This window comes from Amblyomma mixtum, chromosome 4 (assembly GCF_055824585.1).
Source record: "Amblyomma mixtum isolate Tamu chromosome 4, ASM5582458v1, whole genome shotgun sequence".
Lineage (NCBI taxonomy): Eukaryota > Metazoa > Arthropoda > Arachnida > Ixodida > Ixodidae > Amblyomma > Amblyomma mixtum.
This window is the reverse complement of record NC_143015.1, coordinates 144,874,910-144,901,572: the sequence shown is the minus strand read 5'-3', so window position 1 is coordinate 144,901,572 and position 26,663 is coordinate 144,874,910. Positions and strand designations below refer to the sequence as shown.

General features: G+C 48.3%; 2 protein-coding genes across 2 annotated transcripts; both read right to left on the bottom strand.

The window, feature by feature from the left end:
- Nucleotides 1-195: 195 nt before the first annotated feature.
- Nucleotides 196-8,853, bottom strand: LOC149348619 (uncharacterized). The gene is made up of 7 exons (XM_089585866.1): nt 8,731-8,853; nt 7,926-8,025; nt 7,348-7,448; nt 6,600-6,749; nt 4,437-4,583; nt 2,971-3,804; nt 196-1,935 (listed from the first exon to the last, which is right to left on the bottom strand). Exons 2-7 carry the CDS (start codon nt 8,011-8,013, stop codon nt 1,033-1,035), a joined length of 2,223 nt encoding a protein of 740 aa, XP_089441992.1. The 5' UTR covers nt 8,014-8,025; nt 8,731-8,853; the 3' UTR covers nt 196-1,032.
- On the bottom strand, nt 8,608-24,596 carry LOC149348618 (sodium- and chloride-dependent glycine transporter 2-like). The gene is made up of 12 exons (XM_089541811.1): nt 24,207-24,596; nt 23,726-23,846; nt 22,383-22,514; nt 16,116-16,291; nt 15,233-15,417; nt 14,408-14,537; nt 12,738-12,872; nt 11,649-11,752; nt 10,897-11,021; nt 9,953-10,065; nt 8,731-8,859; nt 8,608-8,616 (listed from the first exon to the last, which is right to left on the bottom strand). The coding sequence occupies exons 1-12, from the start codon at nt 24,240-24,242 to the stop codon at nt 8,608-8,610; spliced, it is 1,395 nt and encodes a 464-aa protein (XP_089397937.1). The 5' UTR covers nt 24,243-24,596.
- Nucleotides 24,597-26,663: the final 2,067 nt, after the last annotated feature.

Below are 26,663 nucleotides of genomic sequence, written 5' to 3'. Positions count from 1 at the left end.
AGTCATCTTGTCTTCGGTTTACACGCCCTGCCCAAGCCTATTTCTTCCTCGATTTAGACTAATATGTTAACCCGCTTTGGTTCCCTCACGCTCTGGCCGCTTTTGGTCTTCTAAAGTTACACCTGTCGCTTTTCTTTCAATAACTCGCTGTTTCACTCGTTTACTGGCAAACTTCACTTTCACAGTGACCTCGTAGAGTCTCTTCCAAGCATTTCACCCCATAAGAGCCCAGCACCAGGCCGAGGGAATTGTACTCCTTATGAAAATGTTTATTGCTTGACCAAGCGCTCCGCAGCATTTCAGTAACTTTGGTGGTCTTCAATTTAGCTAAGGGTCTGCACATGCCTTATTCTGACAAAAAAAAAAGCAGTGCCAATGTACCCTGGCCTATCCCCCGTCGTGGGTATGTGCCACGCCACTAAGACAACAACAGCAACAACAAATGTAGGCCCCGTATGCGAGCACCATCCTTATTCCTGCCCTGCCCCGAGACATGCTAGAAATGTGGCTTATGATTTCCTCAACAAACCACTGCTGAGTCAGTATCGTGTGCCATGTGCCCACCTTACATGTATTCAAGTATAGATGACTTTCAAAACCTGCATATAAACACCGAGGAGCACGTTTATGTGCAATCTTGCTTTATGCAACCATATAAGAATCTCGAACCAGGCAATATAATTTGCGCTCCGTAAAAAGCACTTGCATGAGTGGCATATTTGCACTGTTTTGTGCACAGAAGCCTATTTGCGCGAGACGCCTGTTTAGAACAGACTAAAGCCACACTCAAGCAGTGTGACTGTCCTTGTCGCCAGGCTTTAATTTTTCTGTCGGTGGCTCTGCAGCACCTTGTACTAATCTCAGGCCGTTCAGCAGCTCATCACACGAACAACAGAAACAATGCAGAGTTCTCCTCTAGAGTACAATTCTCAAGCTTTAGGCTGCCAGCATTAAACGCCCCGTTGGACTGCAACTCCCGCAGGCTACGTCATATGTAGCCCGCGTTGCTGGCATTATGCGCTTTTCGAATGGTCATGTTTCCGCACGATTATGTTTCTGTCGTCCGTCCTTGTCCTTTTCGTCATCGGCGGATTTCCTCGATTCCCGAGCAGTCTTCCCACCATCTGTATCTGCACGTTTGGAGTGCTTAGAGCGCGTCGACACAGCCGTCGATGACTGTGGACGCGTTTCTTTGGGAGCTTCTCTTGGCGCTTGTGCGCCAGAAGCGTGAAAGGCCAACTCTGCTTGGCTTCCCGAAGGCTTATTTCTAGAACTGTCCGGAATAGAAAACACTGAAGATTTCTTCTGGTTCTGAAGTTCCTGGACCGAGCCGACAACCGAGACCTTCCGTTTAGAATCGCCAGCCTTCAACTTCCTTCTTGCTTGTCGTCTGGCGTGTTGCGAGGGTGCATTATCCTTGGCCTGAGGCTCAACGACCGTTGGTTGTCCGGTACGCAGCGATGCATTGCTGCCCCTCATCACTCCAGAAACTCCACCGCCTCCGGAAGTAGCGCCCTCTCGCTCAGGAATGCAGAGTCCCAGCTCAGGCCTCATCTTGACAGCGGTCGTCTCTTGAGGACCGACCCCTTCTGAGGGCGCTGTCCGTCGGCTGTCGAGCGAAAACCAGGGTGAGGACGATAAGATGCGCCCCTTCAGTGCAGCTTCGCTGGAGGTAACCTTTCCGGTCCGTTGTAACACATTGGCGCGCTCCTCCGGTCTCAAGAGTAGGTTCCGCAGAATAGAACGGAACGCTGTAGACTTGTCGATGGTGGACACCGAAGGAGCGCGTACGATGACCGTGTGGCGGGCAGAGTCGCTCTCCGGGCTGCCTACGGCCGGTGCTCTGGCGTCGTCTTGTGATTCAGCGCGGACTGCGTGTGAAGCTGAGGCCGCCTTTCTGTGTTTCCGGCGCTTCCGCCTTAGCACGACTCCTTCCTGCACAGGGTATCACGTGGAAAGCATTTGGATAAAATTTTTCCTTGCGCGACATGCCTCGACACATGCTCATTTATTAGTCGGTTGTCCGACAGAATCCACGAGAAGCATTGCTGTCTTGAGACCATAGCACACGTAATTAACCCTTTTTCGCGCGATCGTAGTTGGTCTCGTAGGTGATTTGTTCTGTCAAGGGAAGAAAAAAATGAGTCCTTAATGATCAAAACTTCTCTATATTTAAAGGGGCCCAGAAACACAATCTTAGTTAACTGTTTTGCCTGTTGATTGCATACAGTGAGTTATAATGGTGCTATTAGCGTCGGCAACAACGCGTATATTCCGTTTTTTAATATTTTAATGTCCCCCCAAAAACAACTTCATCGCTCTGATGGTGTCGCCACACAGTGGCGGGTTTTTAGCAGCGGATATGACATCACCTGGCGCGAGCTTGATGACCGGACAAACAGTAAATATACTGCAAATTGTGTGAATAAATAGAGAAACATTTTGTCACCTGTCTGCGTTTTATATTATATCAACAAAGACAATTTGTTTGTCTTAGATAAAAGCCCTGCAAGGCAAGTAAAATAAAAATACACCACCAGGGGCGCTCTGGCATGGAAACAACGCTGCCAGTCTCACAGAGAGCAGGCAACCATGGAGTACAAACTTCCGCGACGTGCTCTGGCTGGCTGTTTTGATTGGTTGCGCCACGTGCCGTCATTGGGAGAGCGAAATAGGAGTGGGAAGCCCCGCCAAAATTGAGTTGAGGGCAGCGTTTTGTTTGCTTGTATTTTGAAATTCACTGAATAACTCCCGTTCCTGTGCATCGATTCCTGTAATTCTTTTTAAGTCAGCATCTGTGTGACATAAAGAACCCACCTGAAGTATAGCCGGTATTCCCCCAGGCAGTGTTTCGCAGCCCCTTTAAGACAATAAATTACATGCGCGCTTCTTATACAACCTGAATGGGCCAAAGTTAGAGAACCGTTCTTAACATCAGGTTGCGACCAAAAGAATGAAAAGAAATTTTACCTTCAGCCGTTTTAACGCTTCCTTGGGCTTCTCCTGTAAACAGCCCGCAGTCTTCCCTGTGTCGGGTTTAGGAGGAAGATCCGCTGCAGCGGTAATGCCGTGTTCTACTGGAAGTAGCTCCTGCATGCCTGCCAGGTTTTTCACAGAAGCGCCGCTGCTTTGTGACACAGTTCCCGGCTTCTGTTCGGGCTTAACGGCAGCATTCTCGGTCACGCCAGACTTATTCGACAGCTTGCTCTCGGAAACCGTTTTCTGGGCCCGACTGTCCTTGGAGTCGCGTTTAGCTTGGTCATTTTCCAACGCGACGGCAGCATCTTTCGTTTTTCCTGATAGCGTGTCCTCTTGAAGCTTGTAAGCAATGTCTGCAGCAACCGGTGCCAGTTGAGGATCTGGCGCTGGTAAGGTTGCGATGTCCACCTGGTTGTCGGCTGAACACGGCACTTCGGGTGTGTACGGGACCGCGACTAGCGATGTTCCCCGGTCTGAGCCTGTCTTGTGAGGCCGATGGTCGGGAGGTTCGTTGCCCGATGTTTCCACGGAGGCTGCCACGGGTCGGGAGCTCTTCGTTACCTCCGACGAGACGTCTTCCGCGATGGGCTGCTTGGGGCGTAACATGGACCGCCTGATGGAGCTCAGCCGTCGAGACACGTGGACAGTGCCAGAGTCGGGGACTCCGCTGGGGCCGGCATTGCCCGCCTGATTGCGTGGTGAGGCGAGGCTTCCCGAATCGGGGCTCGGAATCGTGTGGATGGCCACGAAGAGATCAGGGCTGCCGAGAACCTCGCTACTCGACGAGGAACTCTCGCTCTTCTTCACTGCCACCCGACGGAGTACCTGCAAGGCATTTTTATGTGATGACCAAAACCTCAGTTCAGATGGGTCTAAACAATTTTTGCTTTTCATCACTTAGCTAAACACCCTAAAGCCATGTTTTAAGCACTGGAAAAGCGAGGTATGAAAAAAAGCCTTGACAATCTGGACAAACACTTCGTTTGCACGGCGGCCCCCATGTGCCTAGTGGCTCTGAGCGTTGAAAATAAACGCGACAATTTTGTAATTTTTCGAACGTGCCATTGATTTCGTACGGCTCTCGGAAATAGTTAATGCAAATGCTGGAAGCAGTCTAAAGCTCATAGTTTGCAGCGGTGAGGAAGGATCGACCAATGTTATTCACGATGTTCGCGTTGAGTCTCTCCGAACTCTAATTTTCTCCAAATTAAATGTTTAAAATATTCCTTTTGAGTTAAGGTGTTCACTGCTTGCACATAACAGTGGCGCTAGTTCCTGATATCCAGGAAAGGTGGGCAGTAGTTTTTTATGGTGTTAGCACGAGTTGATCAGCTCTGATCGAAAGGACACTGAAGACCAATTCAAATTGGTCTGCGTCAATAGTCCAAGAATTTTATCCAGGATTTTTATCCAGGAATGTTTAGCATAGAAGAGCTAAACACTGAAACGCGAAGCACCTTCGCCTTGGGCCGTTGTCCTTCGGGGGGCTTCTGGCGGGCCTCCGTGTCCATTCCTTCCAGGACCATGAGCTGCCTGTACACCATGACCTGGTCCCAGGCGGCTGGGACCCACGCGGGCAGAGGGACCAGGCAGTCTCTCATATTCTGGTGGTGGGAGAGGGAAGATACTGTTTATCGCGATTGCTTCTATGGAGATTTCGCTAGCAAAAAATTGACCTGCGATCCCTCCATACGGAGATAGTGGGTACTATCCTTTTCCCACCAGATTCATCTTCACTGTTTCTGGATCCTCACTAGACTGAAGCGTCCTCAATGGGATCCTAAACTTCTTAATATGCGAGAAAACATGAAACTTTCTAATTGTTTTGCACCTATAGCTAGTATTCACTTCTTGACATAAAACTTATTCACAACTTATGCAGCCATTTATACAATCGCAGGCGAAATGGGCCTCGGCGCGGCCATGTTTCGCGCTTAAGCGTGATATGTTTGTGTTTTTCCGATTAGGTAGATATCACTGCTAGCTGATCGTTGCAGCACGCGGCCACACTGCGCCAATCACGGATGCAGAAAAGAGGTAACACGAAGCGTGGAGGACGACGACATCATGAGAGAGTGGCGCTATGTTTGCAGTTTGGATAGAGCTTAGTTTGGCGGTCTGCTCCTGTATGGCCCGTCAGCGCCAGATTTGTGTACAAGTCTTGAGTGGCTGAAATCTGCTAACAAGACGGCTGACTGCCGGGGCAAGCACTATCTACAGAAGCAGCCATGTTGACCGAAAAATTCCAGCTATGCACTAGCGGCTTTCTCTGACAACCGCCCGCTGCTGCCTGTTTTCGGTCCTTCTAGACTGCTGTGCATGGATTTAGCACTACCCACAAGCATGACGACGTTTGTGCATACGGCGGCCTTCGGGTAGACCGCCTTAGTGCTCGAAAGGTGCCGGTTTCCAATATCTCCGATGTCGTTGAGGAGCACTTATATTCTCCAGCCAAGTGTTGGACTTTTTCTGGTGAGAAATGCTTGAAACTGAGTGCATCCAGAGTGAGCTGGACGTGAGAAAATGTCTCGCAAGGTTTGTAGCCTGAACTGCTAAGAAATTCACTGTGGCTCAATTTTATTTATTTTGCGCTGGAACAATTCTTCACAGCAATTTGTTATTAATTCTATAGATTCGTATATGCTCTAGTCAAGCGAATATGAATGCTTCAGTTTAGAAGAACTGCATTATGACGCAGTAAAGAACAAAATCAACAAGTGTCAGGAGGAGCCTTACTTTCCTCAAACGTTTCGGCAAGAGGAGTTACTGTCTAGGAAAGTGCGGTCATTATAGCGCAGTATGTATGTCGAGTACGAAACGTGTTTTCTTCACTTCCTCTGAGTTAACTTTCCATATCTTGCATTACATTTGATTTGTTAACCTTATAGAAATTAGGTACGGCAGCTTTCTTTGGATTTTAGGTCGAGAATGAAAGCCGCAATGACCCCAGGGACCTCAAAAAAAAAAAGGAAACATTGAGATGGGAGGCGACAAGACCGCATTGCTCCGATCCACTCCATCGTACTGTGCTATTCTGGGTTTTTTTTTTCAGGTATATTATGCCTTAGGGAGGGCCTACAGCCATCGTCTCCTAGGAGCGTAATGTTTGACTCCTTTCATTACCCGCAGAGAACACGTGTGCTCCACTTTATTCAAGAGAGAAGCTGGTGGTAAGCAGTGATCATGTTTTCAGAGCCGCATGCTACTCAAGCATTAGAGTCAGTAGCAGATGGCGTTCAGAGGACTCCCTGTAACAAATGGTGCCAACAAGTGCCATGACGTCGACAGGTTGATCGCAACCAGTTGGAAAGTACCATACCTTGAAGGGCCTCATTTGATGTGCATTCATCGCTTCATTCTTTAATTGTAAACGTCAACGAAAAACACAGACAAAGCATGCAGGGTTTATTAAAATGCATATCGAATAACTCTCTAAAAGCGCTAGGGATGGGATAGCGAGCAAACAGACCAGAAACGCTGTACTGGTCTTAACACATGCACAAAAGTTATCGTCCAGCGAAGCGCCTAATTGCATGCATACATTTGCACGAAATTTGGTTTTCTACATCTGGAGCTCTTTCTAGGCTACTGCGTCCTAATCGACTCATTGCATCACTCACCAGACCAGTTTCGTTCATGAAGACAATGGCAAACACTGGAATGCAACTGAGCTGCACGAGATACAGCCATGCCGTGACAGCGTAGGTCCACGTGGGGTACTGGAAGCCGGCTCCCTTGTACCCAAAGGTTGCCTCCACGAAAAAGATGCACTGCAAAGGAAGAACAATGACCCCTAAGGAGATGCCAAATTTGACGCAGTACTAAGCGCTCGGGCCTTAAGCCTTGCTGACAGCGACCAATTTTCCTCTAATATTGCAGTCAAAACAGTGATGCTCCACACCATATTCGAATCTTCTATTTGACCCAAAAAGTCCCTATGTCTGTCCTTTTTCCTTACAGTAGCTTTTGAAAAAAAAGCAATAAAAAAGAAAGAAAATTGTGAGTCCTCAAATTTTCCGGGAACCCATGATTTTTCGCCAAATTTCGCTCCTAAATTTCCCTGAAAAAGGGCACAACCTCTGAAGGGAACACCATTGCTATAAATGGCACGCTGCCCCGCTGGCTGGTAGTGCACATTAAACACGAATACGCCTAAATGAGAATAATAAGGGAGTAAACTGCCTTCCAGCGCAGCCGCTTTCATAAACAGGAATGCACTATAGGGCAGTTTACTCCCTTTTAACTCCTTTCCGCTTAGAGTGTAATGTCAGTTGAGCTGCGATGCGTCCCCGGCACGCACGCCTCTTGAGCATCCAATAGGTTAAAATGTATGCTAATGGAGGAAAGACCCGCTTCACGGCCACTCACAATTACGGTGACGGGAATGACCGACGTCCAGCACACCTTCACGAAGAAGCTGCATTCGCGGCCGGTCATCATCTCGGAGATAATATTGAGCCTGTGTAGGCCTGCGAGACAAGGACACAATTCATTGGAGAAGGAAAGGTCTTCGACCGCCATCAATCGCGTGGCGTGCCTAGTCGAGAAAAAAATCAATGAAAAGAATAGACCCTTCACTTCTATAATAAGCGTCACTTTGTTACAGCCTCAGCCTGGCGGGACTTTTATGGATTGAACCCAGTACATAACAGTGTTGCTGGCCGAACTGAATAAAGTGATGACAGATGCCGCTTCATCCACCCCCAATTCTTTATTAAAAAGGAAATCCAGCAAACTAGAATGCCATAACCGGAGGTCGTTGCTTTCAGTTGTGGACGGTTTACTTCCGTTTGAGTACGAAAAATGACACTCGTTGAAATGCCTTTATACGTATGGCAAGGCGCCAACGTTAAGAATTTTCCCCTCGCACGCCCTTCGTTAAACGTGCGCTCTTTTCACGTTAAGAACAGGAAATATATAGGCTGTCCTGGATTGAAGCGACGCACCGCAGAACTGCAGCACCACGACCGACTCCAGGAGCAGCACCAAGAAGCGCAGGTCCCGGTCCTGGTTGTGGACGAAAATGGACGCCATTGTGGCGCCACCCTGGGGCCGATGGAGGAAGATAAAAGAAGGAAACAAAGTTTCGCTGCATCCTCTGCTGGCCTGTCTGCAATCTGCGGCAATGCCTTTAAAGCGTTGACTTGCGTGCGACCGTTTCAACATACACCCACCACCTGCTCTTCCGAGCGCATCAAAACTCAGGTCCGCTTGCACTGCCTGAGCGTTAATCCCACACTGAGCCGAGTGCGCCTGCTGCGGACGAAAATGAAGGCATAAAATTCTTTGGAAGAAAATCCATCCGCAGAGCTTTGGACAGACTGCGGACAACAAAAAGTATGGATGCAGCGGTTAAAAACGCTCCTGCCTACAAACATTGAATGCTACTTAACCTTGTTAGCCTGCTCTCCATTTGCTCGGGAAAAATAAAGGAAAAAAAGTGACCGACGCTTAATCCCTTAATTGGTCCGATGCAATGAACCGCGTAAGGAATATGTGCTTTTAGGGAAGATGCTTTTCTCTTTTGTCGCATTCCATTTCCTGAAGGTTGCGCCAGTTTCGCTTTTGTTCAGGCTGGCTCACTAATGATTTTATACGTGTGCATTTGCTGTTTATTCTCTATAGGGGTCAGCAGTACTGTCATAGTCAAATGATTGCAGAATGGCTTTAGTTTCAAAACTTTGATTATTTTTTATCGTGATTTTCACCGCCGTGCTCTTCTTGTATAGAGCATTCAGCAGCTTCACTCACGGGGCTGCAGACCACGGTGCTGGTGGTGACGAGCAGGGCGCAGAGGAAGAAGTGCACCAGGGTCCGGTTGGCCAACACCAGAGGGTGCGAGGCGGCCAGCAGCTCCAGCAGGATGTCCGGCACCATCAGCTGCATACAATGCGGGGAGACGAAGAGGTGGAAAACACGCCCGCAAGTGAATGGCCATGAATAATGCGTTGGAAAAACGCGATATGTCGATACAAGCATATAAGTAAAGGCAAGCAAAGCTAAAGGCTTCAGCCTGCACCACGGGTTTTTAGAGGACATATTACAACCGCAATGACCAGGTAGGCCCAAGAGTGGGGAAAAGGTTGTTGGTATACAGATAGTAGGTAAAAATAAGGGAAATAGATGCATCACAAGCAAGCAAAGTTGCTTGCACATGTATGACATCGAACCATCAGGCACACTCATGAAAAGCATGTCAAGGACGTGTTATTTAACCGAGCCTCAGCCATAAGTGGCGTGTGGCCGGCGGATAGTGGTGCTGACGAGAGTTGGGCCGCAGTGCTCATGTGATGGAGGATCATCAGGTTCGTCATCATTTCACGGGAATAGCGCATGAGGGAACCCTAAGATGGTGCCCAGAAGAGTAAATGAGTAAGACATGTCGGGCTAATTGGTTTAAGTCTTCAAACGTGGTAAAGTTGCGCATAAAGAACACGCACAAGACAGGACACAGGACTGGCAACTAGGGCTACTCTCATAACCTGCCTTGTGTGTGTGTGTGTTTTCTTAGCGTGACGTTTTCATGTTTGAAGAGCTACACAATTATCCCAATATTGCTTCTGCTGCGGGCACCAATGATGCAGCGACGATGCAGCAAAATTGCAGCAATGGTGTAGCATGGCTATTCAACAAGCGACTACGATGTAACTACGCTAGGGCACACCTCTGCGCATTTACTCATTGCGGTGGGTGAGTAGTTATGAGGATGTGTTGCTGAAACAAAAACCATGGAATGGAATCGTCATTGTGGTGAACAGATTTCAGTGGAGGTGAAATTTAGAAATGCAAGTGAGCCTTGCGATAAACAAACACACTTTGAAGAACCACGGATGGTCGGACTCAACCCGGAGCATTTCATTAGGGTATCTTTCTTAACCATGTGCAAGTTTGAGACTTTAAACCCCACATTTTATATAATCTACTTCTACACCATGACAACCGAGCAACACGGTCAAAGGAAGCGCGTACTCACAAACTTGGGGAGCACCGTGGAGACGATCCACAGGGAGTGGACGTGTCCCCAGAACTGCTGCCACGGCACCGCACTCATGGCCTGGGGCACGATGCTCGCCGAGGGGTCGGACTCTGCGGAATGATTGTTTCAGATTCACAGAGGGGTCGGACTCTGCGGAATGATTGTTTCAGATTCACACTTTTTTAGCAGCATAAATGAAAGGGTGTTGGGAATCAGCAAGCAGAGCAGACGTACCTTATTCTAAAGATTTGCTCTGGACGGCATTCATTGAACACTAGGCGCTAAGCTTGCATCAAGAGGCGATAAAGCGGATGCCCGTTCAATTGATGTGCTTTCTTCTGCTGTGTAGGCTGTACTTGCAAGACATCATTAAGTGCAACGAGGCGGCGATGCACCTTCTTTGATAAATCTCATTGCCGGACGAAATGATCCTTCCGTACTATATCGGCACACAACGGATGATAAGTTCAACAAATAATCGTTTTCGTTGCGGCCGCGTTTTTTGTTTCTTTTCTGGGAGTTTTATGGGATTCTGTAAACCCCAAACTATCAGCAGAAGCGACCTCTCAGCATCACGGTTTAGCACTACAACAAGTAGCTTATTGAACCACCAGTGAATTTTTTAGCGCTTCCTAGCACGATGTCTTCCGAGATTGCGAAGCTAGATGGTAAAATACGCAATGTACACCGTTATATATTTTTCACATTTTAGCGCTAACCACCTGTGGTGTAGAAAAAAGACGCAGTTAATCAACCCTACATAAGGCATAACACACATATTGTATTTCGACGAAGTTGGGTACCTTACTTTCAGTGCATTATGTACTGTGACTCGAAGTACCGCATTATTCATGCCTTAGTTTATTCTCCACATTAGAATTTAACTTATAGATGTATACATCTGCGGACTGTATTACAGAAAATATGCGGAAAACGCGCACCCGAGTCGACGAGCATGCGGATGTCGACGCCGACGCTCGCGGAGAGGTGTCCCAGGAACATGAAGGTGATCACCGTGCGCAGACCCTTGCTCGCTGTGTCGGCCGCCAGCACAAAGATGACATCCCTGAAAAGGGCGAAATCGACAGGAAGTTGAAGCACTGCTAACCATGGAACAATAGTCGAGCAACACTTTTGGTCCGCTTATTTTCGGCCACTGTCATTTTCCGATCCTCCGACTGGCCGATGGCGCCGTTAAGGATCGAATGGAGGTGTTCAAGGCGCTGAAGAGCAGCAGTAACTGGGTCAGTGTGCTTTGTTAGCAACCATTACATAAACCATTCTCGGTCTACCTAGGACCGCTTTACCGAGAAGAGTAATCAACGGCCAATTTTTCGTTCACTTACATAGCGGCACGGGAACATCTGGCGAAGGCTGTCCGTGATTTTGAGTGCGTTACACACGCAAACTGGTGAGAATCAAATTGTGTCGAATGTCGCCGTGTGCAATGTTCAACAACCTTTAACGCTCGAATAGGCTTCACTTTTTGTATGTCCGATTTCATTCACTCGTACCCGAACCATTCACGTAACGCGCTTATTGTAAGTGTTTCCGGTAAACGGAATCAGTGACATAAAATTCAAACAATTTATGAATAATTCGACCAGAAACAATTATTCTGGCCAAGGTCCAACTGCTTGTAGCGAGATTCCAGAGAAACGTGAACTGCATAAACCACATGAAGGCGCCTCACTCGTGGTAGCCGTTCTTGAAGTGGTTGAGCCTCGCGACGCCAAGGTAGACGGATCCGGTGACGCCCACGCTCTCGAGGCACACGTAGAGGGCGTTGCACCACATCTGGTGGGTGGAGAGAGCAATCGTTGTGGCATGCAAATGTCACTGCAGTGTTTGTCATCGGGTACAAATGCGCTCAGTATGACTTGCAACAAATATGTACGAAAAAGCAAGCTATGGTCCCAGCAAGCAAGATGCGGTCCGAACTTCTTTCATAAAGCTTTGGTAGCCTGGTCGGGGTAAAAATTAAGGTTTGCGGCTCCCTGTTGAGAATGTATAGCTTTCCTCATTGAACATCCTGCCTCATTCAGTTGCTACTGAGCGGAAATCGCACCACAGTCGCCTCCAGTGCGTTGTAGAGTACACTATGACTCCATGACGCCCGAAAAGCGATCTGGGCGCGTAGGTGCGATGTTTTTCAGGGACAAGCTGATTTCAGTACCAAAATTCACATCCCGCGTATCCGCCTTTTATCTCCAGAAGAGTGGCCTCCACCTATTGGCTAATCATAGGTATTGGCTTCTGGTGAGGCTCATGTGTTCCGGAGACCTTTGTCTCCGATATTACTGCTTTATCCTGGTTTAGGCGCACGTAATACGAATACTGTGTAAGAACGTATCTAAGTGGATCAGGGAATAAACGCGTATTATGACATCCTAATCGAAATCAAGAGGAAGAATTGGGCTTAGGCAGGGCATGTAATGCAAATTAAGGCAAGATAACCGCTGGTCCTTAAGGGCGACGGAGTGCATTCTAAGAGAAGGAAAACGCAGCAAGAATCGGTATAAAAATAGGTGGGCGGATGGTATTAAGACGTTTGCGGGGATATGGTACCTGTAGCCGGCAAAGGACAGAGTTAACTGGAGGAACATGGAAGGCGCCTTAGCCCTGCAGTGGGCGTAGTCAGGTTGATTTTGATAATGATAATGATGATGATCCCACTGTTATAAGCTGCTATACTAAGAATAAGAGCACAAATAGCGGGGCTGCAGAACCGAAGGCCCCCAGCAGTACACCTCGTACGCTGCTCCAGTACTGACATTCTCACCTCTACGTTCACCACGCTGCCCCAGTCGGCGTAGAGGAACATGCCGAGACCACCGAGGCCACCGGGCAGGGCAGCTCCTCTCACCAGGAGCAGTGCGGTTGTCACCAGGTGCAGGAGGACCATAGCGTAGAAGAACTGCGGCAAATGGGCCATGCCATGTGTGAGGCATTTCAGAACGTACAGGCGACCACACACCTGTCCAGAGGGTTCGAACGGCGCACCGGGAAACATAATCCCGCCATTTACGAGCGACTTTAAGCTAGAAATAAGAGCTTATCGTGCATGGACATTGCCATGGATGATGTTTTCAATCCTGTTGTATTGAAAAGCTGCGCTGGGCCTGCCAAGCAGCGGCGATTCAATTGCCATAAATGCATAAAAGAACGCGCCATTCGAACGCTCTAGTCAAGTATGTGCACGACTGTACATCACCTGGATAAGGTTGGTGGGCTCAGAATTTGACCACATTTATTGCCCTGAGTACAGCATGGTTTCCTGGTTTCCCTGCGTCTGTACATTTTGCCTTTCTCTGCGAACGGACACCTAACAAGGATAGCAATGAAGTTCCCAACAAGCCAGGATAATTCACCGGGGTAACTTATAAGCGCTCATGGGCTTCACAGTTCACATGATCGCTTATAACGTAACATCTTTGCCAAAAGTACCCACGCGGCCTCTACCGCCTTTCTGCTAACAGGAGACCAATCTAGCGAAGGGGGTCAGTGAAGGGGTAGCTTGCTTTTTTCTCACGCAGTCTATTCTGGGCGCTATAAAGGTTGATGGGGTACTGACCTCCCGCAAGGGGTGTGTGACAAAAATTGGGTGAAAGAAAGCCTCTTTTTGACAACGTCCGGTGCGTGTGCGTAGCAACACACACATGGTGCGACACCTGCGAATTCAGTGCACTAGTGTGAGCCAGCCGCGGTACATATAGAATGCAAGCTTTTATTTTCGTTTCCAATAGTGCAGAGTGATTAGAATTTAACGCGCTTCTTGCCTGAAATAAACGCACAACAACGAATAAAACAAAACCAAGGCAACGCATGGTCACCGACCCATGTTGCGCCCTTGACGGAGTTATCTATCTGCGTGGCGAAGAAAGGAATACAGTACTTCATCTACCCTTGTTGGTTCACCGGTGTGAACAATCTTGAGATAACACCCGTTAGGGTGTCGAATCCTGGCATCAGCAACCACATTTCTCTGGAGGTGACCAGGAAACAAGATTTCCCGACATTTCCGCTGTGTAACGCGAGATTGACAGACATGTTTTTGACAGCACAGATAAGTTATTCAGGTGGTGCTATCACTGTCTGTTTTCTCTGGCACAGTATCCGGCATATCACTTATGCTGTCACTCTCGTGATGTCGTTTCAGCGCGATGCGTTGCAACGTATCGTTCCAGTACGACATGAATGATTTCACTGCATGTTGATCAATCAGCGCGGCATAACGCCGATGCCAACGCGAGCAGCTGTCACTGTAAACCTGTATTCTGCGGTATGTCAAAGCTCTTTTAAGACAACAATTGGGGGAATTAAACAGGCGCTCTAGTGCCCCTCTGTTACTCGTTTCAGTCACATCTCTCCGTCACCTATCCTTAAGACGGCCGCTGCGCCTTTTCCTCAACCCCCTCTTTCCCGCCACCCTCTCAAGCTCGTCCTCCTTACCCGCCTGGCGCTGGTGAGTCCGTGGCGAGCGAGGGCGAACACCAGCACCCAGGCGGCGGCCAGCGAGAGCAGTGGTTGCACCCGGATCTCGTCCAAGGAGCCGCCGTCCCAGGGGACTCCGGCACGACGCCTGCGGGGGTCCACGAAGGGATCACCTGTCTCTCAGCAGCATGGTTAACGAACGCTCATGCAGAGAGCGTAGTAAACACAAGCAGGCCTCCCTCTGTTCCAGCAAAATCACGAGATTCGTCCCATCCTCTTTTCTTATTTATTTCGTCACGATGACACGCACATCACAGTGTCCCGATGGCACAACTTCGAACCCTTGCAATGGCGATATTCCAGTTTCGTAAATGTGATCACTATCACCTCCAGCCCACACAACCTCTACTTCAGGGCAAAGCCCTCTCGTCCTGACCTTCAATAAACCCTGTCCTGTGCCAGCTGCAGGCACCTTATCCCTGCAGACTTATTAAACTGCAACTGGCCACCTGCCGCTCTGGAAGTGCTGTTATAATTACTTTCTCTTGAGATACCCACGTTACCCAAGAGACCTTTGGTTGCCATTTGTTTAGGTTCCATACCTAGCTGACGTTCATTTCCTCTCATTGATTTCACTTATCATTATCGTGGGAACACGTCGTCTTCCAATTGAATTGCTTACTAAGAATACTTGTAGCCAAGGAAGATAATACTGCACAACTCTCGTCGTATGGGTCATCGTACAACGTGCATGACAAGCCGGTCTGCTGCGCTCAATTACATAAAGCGGCGTGGTGCAAGAGAGCAAGCATTGAATAAAGATGGCGGATATATTCCACTCACGGCTGCGGCGGGTGCACGGGGTTGTAGACGCCCGGTATGCATCCTGCGGCCTCGTGGTGGTAGTCTCTGGCGGGCACCGCGACCACCAGACCACCGTCGTCCCCACCGGAAGTGGGCAGCCCCTGATCGAGCTGTTCCCGGCGGAACGACTCCGCCAGCCGCGAACGCACGTTACTGCACAGCGGCTGCGATGCGGAGGGGGCACAAGAAAAAAGAGCTAGCGCCCCAGCCTAACAGAGAGACTATAAAGACATAGTTGTGGTCCGCGTGTACGCATCCTGTCACGTGGTACCTTCTTTAATATCCTTTCATTTACTACACTCTGCCTCTGCTACTCTCTTGCACGCTGACAGAGGAGACGAGGACAGCTAACAGAAGACATAGTTGTGGTCCGCGTGTACACATCCTGTCACGTGGCACCTTCTTTAATATCCTTTCATTTACTACACTCTGCCTCTGCTACTCTCTTGCACGCTGACAGAGGAGACGAGGACAGCTAACAGTTAACTCTGGCCCTGAGCTCGCGATGAGACGGGTTATGTAGTTGGCAGTTAATGGTAGCAAGCAGTACTAGCAAACCAAGCAGTAGTTGAGTAGTAGTTGTAATGTTGAGGGAGTAGCAGTAGTAGCACGGGGTCTTGACTGTGTGTATGAGGAGAGGTGCAGTATTGCGTCTGAAAGACACAACGAGCATCCTTACTGGTAAAGGAAACGTAGTATTCGAAGGAAAGAGGGCAACAGGTAGGCGGAGGAGCCGACCGCAGCACCGACGACTGCTGCCGTACCCGGGCGTTAAGTGGATCGGGAACTTTCGACAAAGACTGTCACGTCTTCACTACCCAACGAAGAGCAGGGTAACAACGCGTGCACAGAGGAGGCTCACCGCCGGTGCGACGTAGCATGCCCGGTCGCTGGCCACCAGTTCCCCGGGGGGGCAGCCGCCGCTCCACGAGAGGAGGTTGCGCAGCGAGAACACCAGGTGGAGCAGGTGCCGCGACAGCGTTACCGAGTCGCCCAGGATGTGCACCACCGCGCACAGGCTCATGGTGTAGCCCAGGCCTGTGAGCGGGCACCAAATAATCATATTAATATAGTTTCTAGACTTTCATTTCGCTGTATCTTAGCTGCAGTAAAATTACAATCAAGTGTTAGGCCATCTAGCAGGCTTTATTTATATTTATGCTTATTTTCAAAGACCCCCTGAGAAAAGGGGCAATATTGTTGAGGAATGTTTAACAAAAACACACTCAAAATGAGCTGGTTATACCCAACGCTGCCAGTATTGGGAATGGGCATTGCGGACGCGTCGTTCACCAGTTGCCTGCGGTGTGGGGCATACCGGCTGGAACCGCGCGTTATGCCACTCAGATCGGGGCGCCGCACTGCGCCATCTATGGCTTCTACGAAGCGGTGTTGTCCAGCGGGTCTCTACGTCAGCAGCCTCAGTTGGAATATGCAGAAGAGCTAGAGAGCGCGGAAGAGAAAGGGAGCTGGCAAAGGAAAGACTTTATTCGCCATTTTGGACTGATATGACAGGCACTGATGACACGGGAGACGTTGTTTCAACAAAAGTAAAATGGCGAAACAAGCAGAGACGGAACAGAGCGTTAAACCAGCGTGAATCGCATTAAGCGTGGCGAAGCAGGAGCGTAGGCGTAGCAGTACGGAAATTTCATAGAAAAATGAACATTAAAACACGAAAGGTCACTTTATGTAAAGTATACAACAACTACATATTTGACTATAGGAGAGATAAACTCGGAAGTCGTTGAAAACTGGTGAATGCGGTTTAGATGCCGACTGCATTGTTAGGAAATGTGCGGAAAATGTGTTAGGAATGCGCGGAAAAGAATTGGTAGAGGGCCTAAGGAACTTTCAACTCTGAATAAATCCTTCAGAGATAAAGTGGGAAGGTGCAGAATATAAATTCTGCACGTAGTACGTGAATGCAGTTAACATTTTCCAGGTCAGCATGTCCTCGTACAGTTAGAAGTAGTAGAAATTAAGGTTAATGGCGCAGCGGTGAATTGCGGCACAATACGCCAAACACATGGTGATATTGGTTAGTTATCGCTCTTAACATTAAAGGCCAATTGGAGTTTACAACACGTTTCCTTAAATGGGTTTATGAGTTTATGGGAGATTTATCGTCCCGAAGCGACTCAGGCTATGAGGGACGCCGTAGTGAGGGGCTCCGGAAATTTCTACCACCTGGGGCTCTTTAACGTGCACTGATATCGCGCAGTACACGGGCCTCTAGAATTTTGCTTCTATCGAAATTCGACCACAGCGGCCGGGATTGAACCCACGTCTTTCGGGTCAGCGGCCGAATGGCATATATCCACTCAGCCACCTCGGCGGGCTATTTTCCTACAATGAGGTCACTCAACTAGGATGTAGATGAGCGGCATGCAAGCTGGGTAGTTTTGTGGATGCTCATCTTGTAAATGGAGGTACTGCGCTAAAAAAACACAAGTCCTGTCCACTTTTTCCGCTCAGTGTGTCTTTTAGCGCAGTACCCCCATACACCAAACGATAAGTAGAGTATATAAAGAAGGTCGGTGTATGGACCCAACAATTCTAGGCAAAAAGTATTTTTGAAGAGAAAAGAATTTATGAACGCAATTTTTTCATATGTTGTAGGATTTCACTATAGCAATCAGTATATCCGTAGACAGGCTTGCATTTTTGTTCAATTTTTTTTTGCGATCGCCAAAAGCGTTTCCCATCAATTGGTTTAGTGTCGCTGTCTTAACTGTTCCATGCGAGGGATGGAAAAAATATAAAGATTTTGCTAAACGTCAGAAGAATAGATCATTAGCTTCAATATTTTCATAAGAGTAGCTTACAACTTCACCCATATTCAAAATTTTTGTGGAAAAATGTCGGACGTAAAAGTACGTCCATGCCCTCCAAGACAACACCAGGAGCTCATTTCCGAGGAAAAACTGAATGAAACTGCATGCATTCTTAGCGCATGTACCCCCTTTGCCAAGAGTAACCGAGCAACAGGTTCTTGCTTCTCAAACGTACAACGAAGCATTTACAGCAGCCCTAAAGACCGAACGGTGCCATAATGTAAGGACAAGGGGCGCTATGCCGGAAGGCCCGAGTTTGGCGCTCGCCCGAGTTTCATCCGAGTTTGCGATGACGGCAGTCAGTGAACGAAGATAGCGCGGAACGTGCGCAGGCAGCGGACAATAAAATGTAGAGATAAAGCCACGTAAAGGCGATACAAGCGCACCCTGCGCGCCTGTTTCACACTTCAAACACAATACACTGCGCAATACCAGGCCGCAGCGCTACCTGAAGTTATCAGCGCCATATCAGCAATCGCGAAATCGTGACCTCTGCTATCTATCTGCACACTCGCCGCTAGCTGTTTGACACGCCTTTTCGGGCGCGTCAAAGGCGTGTCTTCTCTTTCAGCTCTGTCTGTCTCTCCATTTCCGAAGACGAACAGTGCGCACTAGGTGCACTCTTGTATCAACCCTTTCTCTTCTCTCGAATACGTTAAAAGGCAACAGATAATATTGTGAACATTTTGTTCATTTGCAACAGATAATATTGTGAACATTTTGTTCATTTCTAAATGTATTTTAAAATCTGAATCCAATGAAGCGTTGTCGAAAAGCATAGCTTTAGGAAATTAACAAAGATTTGACACTTTCTGCCGCTAGAGGCGATAGTGAGGCAATTGCTTGCAGCGTGGCTTGCATACGAACTAGAGCGGCAGCCCACCGTGTCGAAAACGAGAGAGCTCCTGCGCTGACACGCCGCCGGTAGCGCTGCCTTCGACTGGAAAGAGTGGGCAACTACTGCACGCTGAATCTGTCTTATTTTTTGGCCATTGCGATAATATATTTTATTGTGTCGTTTATCAAAATATAACAGTCATGCATCTTCTGGCTTGCATAATAAACAAAAACAAAAAACTGAGCTTCACTGCACCCCCGCGTCACTGCTGCTCTCTGCAGTGACCTCAGGTGGAGCTCTCCGCTGCTACGGCCGCTGCCGCACCCCGCTATGGCCAACCATTGCTTTTAGTACGCTATTGGCGAATCTCAGCGGTAGAAATTGGCCGTGCGAGCGGCTGTGATGTGGTGTGAGAAAAAAAAAATTGCTGTTTGGCTGTGTTCAATGATTCATTACGTATGCCTGTTGTGTGTGACGCCTCTTTAGTGCACTGCGGACGCGAAGAGCGTGCTACCCAGCGACACAACTCATCCTATGTCATCAGACGCTGACTAAAAGCTGTGAAGGGGGTGGCGCGCGTATCTGCGTAGTATTTAACGTCGCGCACTTGAAGGTTTTGCGGACTGGTTTGGTCACTAACGTCGATCGCCGTTGTACACCGCAGGGAAATCGCATTAATATCATTCGGGCAGGTGAGAGATCCTGTTTGTAATAATGGAATCGAACTTATAACAGAGAAAGGTGTTACGGTTGAGAAGTACGCAGTGCTTGCGTGCTAGAAATTACAAACACTTTATTGCACTGGGTCTGGAGCAGCGATCGTTTCTCGATCCCAGATGTATTTGACACATTGATGCTGAGCTTTATCACCGATGAAAGGACGGCCAAGCCAAACACCTGTGATGCGATGTTGTTGGAGTAGGACGTGCTCCAAGCACCGGTTCAACGTCGTGCTCCGTGTTCGACGCCTTGCAAGCATGTGTGACGCGCCTTCAGCGTTGTGCTGTGTCTTACGTGGTTGCAACAGGCTATAGTGTTGTGCAATCTTGGTATGCGAGCGAAGAAATCGGCGGCTTTCGCCACGTTGCGTGTCCTTCGCAGAGGTGCTTAGATTTATCAGCGATGACGTCCGTTTTGCCTGTTATATTTCGATGGTCAACATCGTCGATGTCTGTCAGCAATCAGCACAGCCGCGCAGCATACCTGTAGCCGGCAGGGATGTTAGGAGTGGCCCACCCATAGCGCGTACGCCTATAATTTATGTACGGCACTCCGGGGGCGTGACCAATGGTTTTGATTGACAGGTGAACTCGGAGCTAAACTCGTGAACGGTGAAGCGCCCCGAATTCATCTCGGGACTGTCATGGCGGCAGCAGCAGCAGCCTGGGTAATCGCTTCCTCTGACGGCAAATGTCAGTACGGCCGGCTGGACCCGTTTACTGCCTTGGCCGACGACGAATTCTAGCGACATTTTCGCCTCTCCAAAAAATCGGTACGATGGTTGTGTAAATAGTTAGGCGACGACCCACGCCTGCGGAGAGTGCGTACCGGGCTTCATTCGCTTTCGGACGAAGAGCAAGTCCTCTGCGCCCTACGGTTCTTCGCGACTGGGAGCTTCCAGGGGAGCGTCGGCGCAGACCGCTTTATTGGACGCCAATAAATCACTGTGAGCCGCTGTGTGAGGGACATCTCCAACGCGCTTATCGACGCGGCTGTGCAGAAGCGGTGGCTCGCGTTGCCCACGACTGCGGCCGAGCGTGCGTATGTTGAGGAGCGTTTCCTTCTGCACGGCGGCATCACAGACGTCGTGGGATGCGTCCACCGGACCTACATGGGCGTAAAGGCCCCTTCGAAGTCGAGCCCTGACATGGTGAAGGCCAACTATTTCACGAGGAAGGCACATTATGCATTGAACATTGCAATCAGTAAAAAAAGATAATTGTTCTCGCCAAGTCCTTTGGGCTATCTCTACAGCACAGTGCCAAAGTCGGTCCCAGACTCTTTTGGCGAAGACTGGATCAGCCGCTAACCGGTTCCACAGAACAATTCATAACATGCCAGGTACCTTAAGAGAGGCCCACAAAAAGAAAAGTGGGCTCCTCGGCAACGGCGAAATCGAAAGTTGCAGATGGCCACTTGTTAATCGGGCCACTGCAGAGCACTCACCACTGTGCTAATTAATTAAATCCGACGAATGAATGTCATCTTTCGCACACACCTCTCACTTGCATCTAAAAAGTATAGTCACAATGCTGCAGAATCGGGAAGATAACCGCCACTGCTGACCAAAAGCCGGTGCGAGCTCATTGACAACCAATTTCGGACAGGTCACATCAACGCGGTATGCATGAAATGAACAGATGCATGCAGTTCATTTCAGAACACGGCATAATATTCAAGCTATTCTGAACAAACCGAGTTTTCTCATTCAAGTCACGCGAAATTCAACTTGCGATGAAAAAAAAATGTGTGATAAAAAAGTTTCACCATGCGGGATTTGAACCCACGCGCTCCCATTGCCTGTCGACTCTCCGGAGACAGGCGTTAGACCACACGGCCACAGAACAGCGCGGAGTGATACACCTCTCTTTATTTTTTTTTTTGCGGACTACTTCCGTAGCGTTGCACATGTACCTCGTCGCCATTGGCGGTCAGCTGATCACGGGCGTTGGTAGCGTTCCCTCGCGGTACAAAGCAAAATTTAATGATGCATAAATCACTCCAAAGCGCTTTAAATCCAATTCTTGCACACTATAAAATGCTTATAAAGGTGTATTAAGTGCATTATAAAATTCAACAAACCATGTTTGTCTAATTGCACACGCAGTGCACTTGGTGGAGCGACACACAAATGAAAAGTGCACCGGCGGTTGGCTCACGTGACCCGTTCTTTGTAGACCGCCCAAGAAGCCGATGAGGTGGCGCCGATGTGATGATAATGCACGGAATATATCCAGATAACCCAATGAAGTTGGAGGCGTGACGAGGGTGGGATTTTGTCTAGCTACCATTAGTTCACTCATCTGAGGGCGTCGCCAGAGCTCGGGATGATTCCGAGTTTCAGCAAACTCGAGCCTTCCAGCATAGCGCCCAAGGTCTCACCTTCTTTGCACAGATTCATATCTTAAGGGCTGCCATGAGTGCTTCGCTACGCGGCTGAGAAACAAACCACCTGTGCCGGTTACTTATGGCAAAGACTGTACATGCATCGATGCATTTTTCTCAGGCACGCCACCCGCTGATGTAAGTTCTAGATAAGCTAATACTCCGAAAAGTGGCGCAAGTAATCAGAGATAGAAAAAAAAAGGACTGAAGACAAACAGCGCCGCTCTGTTCTATGAGCTTTTATTTGTGTTAAGCGCTTTTTGCTGCAGTTCTGGACATTAATTAATTAGGAGCAACCAACTATTCGACGCCGGAGCATTGATAGTGCCCGTCGTTAGGGACGACGCACCTATGAAGAGTGGAACTGCGCCGAAGATGCCGCGGTTTCCGTCTTCGGAGAACTGGGCCAGGCTGCTCTCGAGGTGCATGACGGGCATCGCCACGGCGACCAGCAGCGCCAGGTATGCCAGCATGAACGGAACTGCAAGAGAACCATGCATATATATGCACGTCTCTTAGTGGTTGATAAGCTCGAAACTGAATAATGATGATAATGGCGATAATTTTTCATCGTGCAAGGACATCTGCGGCCAAAGAGCGCCATGGGACAAGGTTTTTCTCTTCTACTCGAGGTGGGGTCAAGGACCCATTTCCCAAGCATTCCACCCAAACGAAGCCGGAGCACCAGGCAGGGGAAAACTTGTACCCGTTGTATCACCGGTGGGTACCCGGCGGCACAGGGGATCGAACCCTGAATAAGAACACGTCATAAAACAAGAGTAGCAGGGGAGAAGTGGTTTTCACAGAGCACAACTAAAGCCGTAAAGAAGAGACGGCAACGGGCTTGGGATCAGCATTTAGCAGCATGCGAAGCTTTCATTGGGATACGATTTTTTTCAGCTCGACATGCGAGACATTTATTTGTATTTTAAACAGATTTGATCCGTTTAATTACCACAACATGAAGTTATGCGAACATTCACAGTCGCATGAAAGTCGGAAATTATTCACAGCCAGAGCCTGGTATGAAGGCTTTCTTTTTGGTAAGGGCTACAGAGAGAGATGAGTCTATTGAGGTGGAATTTTGTGGTCACACCCCAGTCCCGTTCTGGTAAGAGATCCTCCTCGTCAGTGCAAACGTTGCTGTAACTCGCCGGCAGAAGACAAAGCTTTCTTGCAGCTATCAGTGAGTGATCAGGCTGAACGCGCTAATCTTATTACTCAGAGGAAGCATATTCATCTGATGTACTCAATAATTCTGGACAAGCGTATGTTGCGACGAAAAGTTGGTTGTGAATGCATTTTTTTTTTCATATATTGTAAGACTCTACTGTCAATCTATCATCAGATCTCCCCCTCAGCAAGCTTGTATTTGTTTGCTATTAACGTTTTTGCTACCGTCAAATACGTTTCCCATTGATTTTCTAGGGCAGTGTTAACTACTCGATGCAAGCGAATAGCAAGCTTTAAAACGAAGATTTTTCTATGAATCGAAAAAGTGGAGGATTACCTTGAATATTTCCCTAAAACTTTTTCAACGTCCCACATGCCTCACAATTAAAATTGATGTTGAAAAATCCTTGACTTTGGAGACCACAATGCTCTAAAGGTCCTACATCTCACAGGGCCCTTCCATGGTCCCTGAACGCATCCCTAACGGCCTTTGGCGAAAAAAAATACACGAGTTCCCACCTCCTCCGTGGGCGATGGACATCTCGGGAAAGCGGGTGGCGTTGGCGCTGCCGGCCGTCATGATGAACAGCGTGGCCAGCTTGTGCGCCCGGCTCTGGAAGCCCGCCTGCGTGGTCGTCTCCTGCGCACACAAGGGATGCGTGCATCCTTGTAGCCTACACGTCTCACGCAGTGTTCAGCAAAGAACGGCCATCGCATGACCACACATCTCGAGCGCTGCTGCACCGTAGCCACTAGGTTGTACGAGTGTTCAAGGGCGAGGGGTGAACAGGACTACCTTGCATTTCTGTTGGTTAGCTACAAGCAACTCTTCTAAGCGCCGGTACTGATCGGTTTCTCAGCGATCGTACTCTCTTCCAGGTTGTCGGCTGGAACCCGAGCCGCGGAGGTAGATTTCGCTCCCCGTCGAAATCAGAAAGAACCACAAAAGTGCCAGCATACTTTGGAGATATTCCGGTTCTCCGGCATAGGTTAGGCCTACCTCGCTTGACGTGCTTTCCTCCTCGCTTTCCGTCATTGTGGCAGCAGGCCGGGTAGGAGCAGGAAAAGGCGGGACACTCCGGAGCTGGGAGATCCAGGCTTAAAATTCTCCGATGGAAGTACCCAGCAATACGAGCAGATGCTGCGAAGGCCTATGCAGCGGGAGATCGGAGAACAGCGAATAGCGCGTGCAACGTGGCCCGTGACTCTACTTCTTCTGACTCGTTTTCTGCTGCACGCGCTGTTCTTCGTTTACATTTTCTATAGCGCGTGAACGGCGGCCGCCCAGTCTAGATATGTCTCACAATAATTCTTTCGCCGTTATTGTTTAACACACTAATGCATGATATCCAATTAACCCAGCTGTCAAAGTTTATGTGTATGCGGATGATATTGCTTTTTTCGCTTCTGCCAAAAACATTCATATCGTGTATCAATTACTCCAAGAGTATTTAAATGTTCGGGAAGTTTGGCTAGACAGCCTGAAATTAACTTTAAATGTCAACAAGTATGCCGCCCTTGTTTTCTCTTGTTTACATCTCTATTTCGTATCACTCTATCCTGATACCGCAAGTTGATTATACAAAATACTTGGCTACAATATATGACCCGCATTTAGACTGGCGGCCACACATTACAAGCATTGTGCTTAAAGGTGAGCGTGCCCTTGGCCGGTTGGTGAGGATCAGCAACAAAAAATTCGGTGTGCGACGGGACACTCTACACCTTCTTTATAAGACCTATGTACGGCCAATACTTGAATTCGGCTCCGTTCTCTTTTCTGGGTGCCCAAGGTACAAGTGTGAAGGCGCGTTTGTTATGGAGCGACGCGCTCTGCGCCTTTGCTTAGGTCTGCCTAAAACAGTGGGTAATGTTGAACTCCCTGCTGTCAAATATTTCTGCATCAATAAGATCAATAAATATTTGTATCAATAAGATAATGCGTCGTGCGTGTGTGTTGTATTCTACTTTAATTAGATCATCCCGCGCGTCCGAATCAAAATATGTCAGTATTTAAATAATTTCTTGTATAGTGTACCCCCCCCCCCCTATCTTTTCTAACTGTCCCCTCACCTCTTTCATTTCTACACAAGGCCTGCTATCCTTTATTTCCGCTGACCCAGCTCAGGCGCTTCCCGCAGCGATGGCAGATGTAATTTGCTTATTAAAATCACTAGTACTACTATTACTACTTTTGCGCTGAAGTCACTGCGCTGAACACCTTCACGCAGGTGGATGGATGGATAAGATGGGGAATCTATATTTAGCAAGACAATTCAAGGCCCGCAGGACTCCTGGATCTCCGCATGACCCTACTCGCGGTCTAAACGTTCGTGTTGTGTTGGTCCATGACGTATGCGGTCCGGCTGATGGCGATCTTCTGCCTGGCAAGGTCCGCAAACTGCACTGAGGTCTCCCATTCCTCCCAGGTTCGGACGAGCTCCGGCCCGGCGGGGGGCGGGAGCGCCGGACATGATAGGAGGATGCGAGTAAGGATGGCCTTGGGGGTGGGACCACAAGATGCAGGCGACGTCAGATTGACACTCTGGTAGTGAGAGATGGGTGGGGTGGCGGCTGGCTTAGCTAATTCGGACGGACTTAGCTGAAGTTCCGCTTAGTTGGCACAATTTGAATTTTCAATTTATTCTGGACATAAATACACGATGTGAAATATGTCCACGAGGTAAGGAAAACGGAGACTCCTGTGTCTCCTGACGAGGCCTTCACCCCGGACGTACACATTTGACAGTTGGCACAGAATCACTAAAATATGTTGGACACAATGAGAATTACAAAGCTAACTTCACAGGTATGCGCACAAGAATGAACACATACGAAGACATTGGAACAAAATTATTTGTGAGGAAGGTTATACAATTACTAACAGTGTTTGTAACAATCTTTGCTCAAGTATTTCACAAAGCAACAATACATCAATTTCGATCACAGCATTTAAACCACAGGGGAAACTATTGGAAGCCTTAATGCGACATCAGTAGAAAACTATTATACATTTGAAAGAAGGAGAAGCAGCTTTATTTGTTTTTTAAAACGTGGCATTGTTGCGGTTTCTTTGGCAAGTGTAATTAAGTATGGATATGGATTACACAACGCAATTATTTGATTATGTATAGTTTTAGTACCATAGTTTGTTCTTGGTATTAACCCAGTCAATGAAGTAGTGCGTAAGTTGTATACTATGTCTCTGCTTAAGTATGTGTTTGAAAAGGCGGCATAATCAAGTTTATTTTCGCGGAAAATCAATGTGGCTAAGCAAAATTTATAGAGCTGTGGAAATGGTAATATGTTCAACTTATCGTACAGGGAGTTTGTTGAGGATGGATGAGAAGATATTTTTAAGGCTCCTTTTTGTAACGTAGAAAGACGCTCAGAGTCTATCTTGTTGCACGTTCCCCAGACTAGATGTCAGTATGTCAGGTGAGAGTGGATAAATGAG

What these genes read in the sequence shown, in the direction of transcription:
- LOC149348618 (XM_089541811.1), bottom strand. Translation starts at nt 24,242, where the DNA reads ATGACGGAAAGCGAGGAGGAAAGCACGTCAAGCGAG. An exon ending in CATGCTACGTCGCACCGGCG is followed by an intron (nt 15,418 to 16,115) that starts GTGAGCCTCCTC and finishes TCCGCATCGCAG; the next exon opens with CCGCTGTGCAGTAACGTGCG. An exon ending in TTCAAGAACGGCTACCACGA is followed by an intron (nt 11,022 to 11,648) that starts GTGAGGCGCCTT and finishes CGCCCTTTTCAG; the next exon opens with GGATGTCATCTTTGTGCTGG.
- LOC149348619 (XM_089585866.1), bottom strand. Translation starts at nt 8,013, where the DNA reads ATGGCGTCCATTTTCGTCCACAACCAGGACCGGGACCTGCGCTTCTTG. An exon ending in CGTGGTGCTGCAGTTCTGCG is followed by an intron (nt 7,449 to 7,925) that starts GTGCGTCGCTTC and finishes CTTGTCTCGCAG; the next exon opens with GCCTACACAGGCTCAATATT. An exon ending in AAGCGTTAAAACGGCTGAAG is followed by an intron (nt 1,936 to 2,970) that starts GTAAAATTTCTT and finishes TACCCTGTGCAG; the next exon opens with GAAGGAGTCGTGCTAAGGCG.